This window comes from Seriola lalandi, unplaced genomic scaffold (assembly GCF_002814215.2).
Source record: "Seriola lalandi dorsalis isolate HSWRI2012SDOR001 ecotype SW California unplaced genomic scaffold, Sedor1 jcf7180002054748, whole genome shotgun sequence".
Lineage (NCBI taxonomy): Eukaryota > Metazoa > Chordata > Actinopteri > Carangiformes > Carangidae > Seriola > Seriola lalandi.
Window position 1 is genome coordinate 163,907 of NW_019525301.1, and position 5,684 is coordinate 169,590.

Consider the following 5,684-nt stretch of genomic DNA (forward strand, 5'->3'; position numbering starts at 1 on the left):
GTGGGGGGGTGGACCCCTGTTGGAGATATAAAACCAAAGAGCCATTTAATGCTGATCAAGGATTCTGAGTCTTGTTTGACTCATATTTTTCTCCCTTTACTACTCTATGCAGGTCATTTTTTTCAGATGTTCTGTATATACTGTGCTTCATTATTTTTGATTTGAATAAGAATGAATTGGAAAGTGAGTCACATCTCCAAATGAGTATAAGTCTCTCTGCACATCTCCTTGTGCCTAATGGGAAGACCGCTGAGATGAATGGAGCCTCGTCCGCAGATCAGGTGCTTTTATGGGGTGTCAGCTTACAACACAGCCTCATAATTGTTGGATCATGTCTTTTGATGACCCAGTCCAGCTCAACAGAGAATCATTATCCAGGCTGTGTGATGGAGATAGTGAATGTTCCGTGTTTGCAGAGGGCTCCTCCAAGCACGGGTTTGTTCTTAAAAGAGGAAGTGAGATGTGACTCAGACCGTTACCCTCTGGTGTTTCAGAGGGTAACAGTGTGTTTGTGAGAGAGGGAGAGACATGTGAGGGAAAAAAAAGAGACAAGAGAAACCTCACCAGCAAAAACCATGAGTGGAGAAAAAAACCAACAAAAAAACCAAAAAACAAAAACAAAAACAAATGTAATACATCCTCACACAGAGCAGCACGCTGATGTTTATGTATGAACACTTGGCTTTAATCTGTGTGTGTATGTGGTTGGAGTGTGTTTAATTAGCAGAATATATAATTCAGAGATAAACAAACACTTGCCTGGACCTGTGGCTCTTTCATAATGGCGGTTTCAACCCAGCAAAATGTAACATACAACATTAGAGAGCAGGCAATTTATGGTGTTAGTTAGATACTACAGCAAGCCTGTGCTCTCTTCACAAGAACAGGGCAGGAGAGGGGAGGGGAAGGGATGGGGGGGGAAAGGGCCCGACTCTCTTTTCAATAGCTGAGTGACAGCTTGGCCAAGCTCTCTGTATACATTAATAAATTAGAATTTTAATTTTCTCTTTGTCTGCAGGAGATGGTCTAGTACTTCACTATGTACCAACAACTGGCTGTATGCTGGAATCTGCCGTTGTGGTCCCCTCTGTTGACCTCTGCAGCACAGTTCCCTGCCAGGCTGGGGAAACTGTTTAGTTTGATCCTTTCAACTTATTTGAATCCTGACAAATATGCACACAACTGAAAGGTCATCACAGTCATATTTCATCCTCTGGAGCTATTCCGAAGACATCTGCACAACAAAGAGGCTTTTTCACAACCTGACATTAGACCTAGCTGCTACAATAGCTCATTAAAAAGGGCCCCCAATGGGATAGTAAGGGTATTAAATATTATATATATACACACATTGAGAACAGGGCCTTCGTATTAATTACCAAATATGCCCTGAAGTCGTTTGCAATTTCACACTGACACAAACAACCACTGCTGGGTCAAACAAAGATATATGTCTTTGAGGCAGCTGATCTGAAATTAATGTAAATATTGCATCACATATGCAGTACTCTTATTAGAAGCAGAAAAAGATTTTTAAAAATAAAAAAGATTTTTTTTTTCCCCCCAAAGTTTTTTTCTTTGCATCACAAAGGCAGTCCAAATAACTGTCCCCCTCTCACCCTCTCCCACCCCTCACTCCTCTGCCTTTACTCCACCTCTCAGCCCTCCACCTGGATCACCCACCCCTCTTATGGGCTTCTCCATAGCACCTCCTGCTGCTGGTGGTAAGGACCTGCCTCCTGCCTTTTTTCTTTTTCTTTTTTAATTTCTGCTGTGTGTGTGTGTGTGTGTGTGTGATGAAAGGCAAACAGGGAAAGCATGGAGCTTCCTCTGCTTGGCCAGACTCACTTCTCTGTGGGAGTAATGCAGCTCTCTCACTTCTCTCTTTTCTTCTCCCACATTTCCACCCTTTCTCCTGCTTTTACAGAGGCTGCACAGTAAAGCTGCTGCTGGTGGTAGGGACCTGAAATCTGGATCAACCACATATACCGACGTGTACGACTGCACTGGGATGATCGTGGCGCTGGTGGATGAGCTCATGGCCACACAGAGCCTTTTCTAACAGTCTGGCCTGTATATTTCACAACAGCACCCATCTCTATATAGTGCTGCTTATGTCAAGTTTTAGATTACACATGGTTGATTGTGTCTGTGTGTTTGTGTGTGTGCATGTGTTCTGCTAAATCACACATAATGCGTGAGCAAACTTAACTGCAAATGTTGCACTGCCAATTTTAATTTCCTGTTTGTGAACTTAGTCTAGTGCTGGGCTTTTTTCGCACACCATGTTCTAGTGAGGGCTGCAAAAGTTCACTTCTTTTTTTTTTTTTTTCTTATTTGAGCAACCACAAAGTCAAATACCTGAGCCATCCGGTGAACGTGAGTTAATAAATAAGGGAGTTTCACAGAATGACAACATATTTACAGTACCTGGAGGCTTTGCTGCTTGTCGTTGGCTTTGGGGGATTTGCGGCCAGTGTTTTGTTGAGACTGCAGTTGATGTGACTGGGACTGCTGCTGCTGCTGCTGCTGCTGCTGGAGGAGGATCTGCCGAGCCACCTGGAGAGCCTGATAGAGAAATACGAAAAAAGATTTCAGAAATGTCTAATAGAAATGCTAGAATGCTAAAAGTCCCTTGAGAGCACTTTGATGCCTATAATCAGAGTACATGTATCCCCTTACAACAATATTCCCCTGGCCTTCTGATAGATAACAAACAAACATCACAGACGGTCTTTTCATTCGGTCTCTGCCATTCAGAGTCATAAAGCTATGTCTGGTATAAACAGTTTCTCCACAAACACACAGGGAACAATGATCAGATGTCAAAACAAATTCTCAGACAGAAAGAAGACAAAAAAAAAATCAACTGCAGTCATCCAGAAGAAATATTTATCTGTTGATAAGATGCACTAACAGCAAACACATATTGTCAAAGACAGTAATCAGGACTTTTGATCCTCCTTGAGCTCAGCCAAACTTCCCTCTAGAAAGCAAATAAAAGGCTTTATGGCTGCTTCAAATATCTGTTAAAGGACACGGCCTTCTCAGTGGAAAACAAAATACAGTGCAGTCACATGTTTATTACTCCAGCTACTCCCTTTTCCCTTACGATAAATAATCAAACATGCCATCCAGAGCAAACAAAGCTGGAGAGCGCTGGGGGAAAAAACACAGTGGTCTTGAAAACGGTCAGTGATACCAAGAAAAGCAAGCGTTGTGTTCCCACAGTGAGCTGGCCAGCCTCACACCTCCACCAGTAAACCATCTGGGTAAATAACTGGCCTCATTCTTTCCATGTTCCTCAGACAGTTGCTCCCACAATTAAACAAACAGCCAAGGGGCACATCCAAGCTCATCTCACAAACGGACAATCTGCAAGCTCTCCACTCAATTATTTTAGAAGTTCAGAAAATTGTAAAAGTAAATGGTGGAATGTTTAACAAGAAGATAGTGAAAGAGAGAAGCACGGAGCACAAAAAAAGGAAAAAAAAAAAAAAAAGTTAAGAGCGACGTGTGAACAAGAGAGTGAAACCTATGAAAGACTGTGTGAAAGCAAGATATCTGCAGAGGGAGGGCAAATAGAAAGCTCTGAGGACGGATGAAGAGATAGAAAAACTTTGAGAATTGGTCTTAGTGCCAGTAAAGTCAGACAATACTTTAAGACGGAGAGGCAAGAGACAGTCGAGGGGGTTGGAGTGAACAGCTGTATGATGGTCTGTGTGTGGGTGTATGTACTGACCCTCCCAAGCACACGGCTGTCGGATGACATCATGAGGCATAAATATGACCACAAGCTACAAAGAGGCCACACTCCTGGCATTTCACCATGCTTAACTTTAACGTACATAAACTCTCCTCTCTCTGTCTCTTTCTGAGCTCTTGTGTAAAAGATAAATGACGCCGGAGCGACATTCATCTTTCTGCATGCCTAATTGTCTTCTGCGTGAAAATTTGTCGAGGGGAACCCCCCTGCACGCAAGTACACTCATAAAGAAAGTGTATAAATTGAAACTAAGAACTATGTGAGCAAGATTCACTCCACAAATGATGGCAATATTTACTTTACTTATCTTACATTTTAGGCAATAGGTTGTTTTTTTTTTCCTCCAGAGCACAATCTTACAATCTGGTGAAAACATAAAACACGGCGTGAACTGAGCGGATAGCGGGAGGGGAACGTAAGATAACTTTGTGAGATTGTCTGTTATTTTTTTCATCACATTAAGAAGCCTTTTATTGATTAAAAAAAATACCAATATTATTCACAGTTAAAAGGAATGCTTGTTTATTTAATTCATTAAAGGTTTTTCATTTTTGGTCAATTGAAACATTTTATTTGGAAAAGAAATTCACCTTCATTTCACCTTCATTTCAAAGGAAAAAAGAATTTAAAAAAGAGATATTTCAGCATCATATCACAAAAGCTACCACAGTCATCAACATTTAAAACAATATTTATAACTTAAATAAAACTTAGGTGAGTTGGTCTGATTTTTTTTATTTTGCAAAATGATTTGATCACTTGATCAGATTATCAATGTTTCATTCTACAGCATCGCGAACTTAAAAGTCAGCTGCAAGTGACTAAAACAGATTCTTGCTCTGAGAAACTGATAATTCAGAAGGAAAGTCCACAGAAGAAGAAAAAAGCTGTAACAAAATCATTTGCGACGCCCAAGGCGTGGTATTACGGGCATATTGAAGAGTAAACAAAGATTGCTGTTTTCTTTCCCCTGTAACTGATGACACATGCAGTGAAATGTGTGTGTGTGTGGTGTGTGTCTGGGTTTACAACCGAGGGTGTTGGAACAAAGAGAGTTGAGTCAACAGGATATGATAGGAAGTTCAGACAGTAATGGATGAAGAGATACATTTCTGGGAAGTCTTCCCTCACTTCATGTAAAAAAAAAAAAACTAAAAAAAAAACGGCAGACTGCAAACCTGCTCAATGACCAGTCACCACGGGTAGACACTGTGGTACGGGGATGTTAACAAGTACATTCATATTTCAGCTTTTAGGGCTGATATAAAAAAAAAATTTGCAAATCATTTCATCATGTTACTCAAAGTATTATTAATATTATGTAATCAACACCGAAGCTTGACCACCACTGTGTCCATACGTGTGTTGGTGTCTTTGTATATATCATTTATGAACAGCAGAAAAGTTCCTGGAGGAGTCACATGAGAGTTTAAACGGTTAACACAGCCTCCTGCTATTCACGGCAACAGCTTCATCAAATTATTCTTTTCCAAATTAAGTAAGGGCAATAATTATGTAATCACGCACCATGCAAAACATAGTCAATGATCGTCTTGACATAGGCAAATTAACTGAAATCAGATTGCCGCCTGACAGCACATGCCTGAATATGTTGGCTTAATAACTTCAAAATGTGAGTTTTAAAAGCTGAAGATAGGAGATGAGTGAAACACGGTTGGTGTTGGTCTGAAATATAATGAGACTTAAAGGCGAGCGGGATGAGAGGACCTGTGTTGCGAGGTCTGCTCCACGCTTAGGAATGCTGCTGTCATGTTTGTATTTTAAAAAGGCCACTGGAGCTGGCATGCCTTCGAGAGGCCTAAAGCTGGGCTAAAATAACCTATTGTGAACTGTCACTGCAATGTTTACACAGCACCCACTCCTCTATCTCAGAGCCCCCCCGCCCCCGCCCCCTCCT

The 5,684-nt window shown here is 41.2% G+C and overlaps 1 protein-coding gene across 11 annotated transcripts in view; it reads right to left on the reverse strand.

Annotated features, from left to right (window-relative positions):
* foxp1b (forkhead box P1b) overlaps positions 1–5,684 on the reverse strand; it is a 150,899-nt gene that overhangs the window by 52,761 nt on the left and 92,454 nt on the right. For all 11 annotated transcript variants that reach the window (XM_087178901.1, XM_087178899.1, XM_087178908.1 and 8 more), the window contains one exon: positions 2,431–2,568. In XM_087178901.1, coding sequence (XP_087035027.1) covers positions 2,431–2,568 — 138 coding nt within the window. The remainder of the gene's footprint in view (positions 1–2,430; positions 2,569–5,684) is intronic.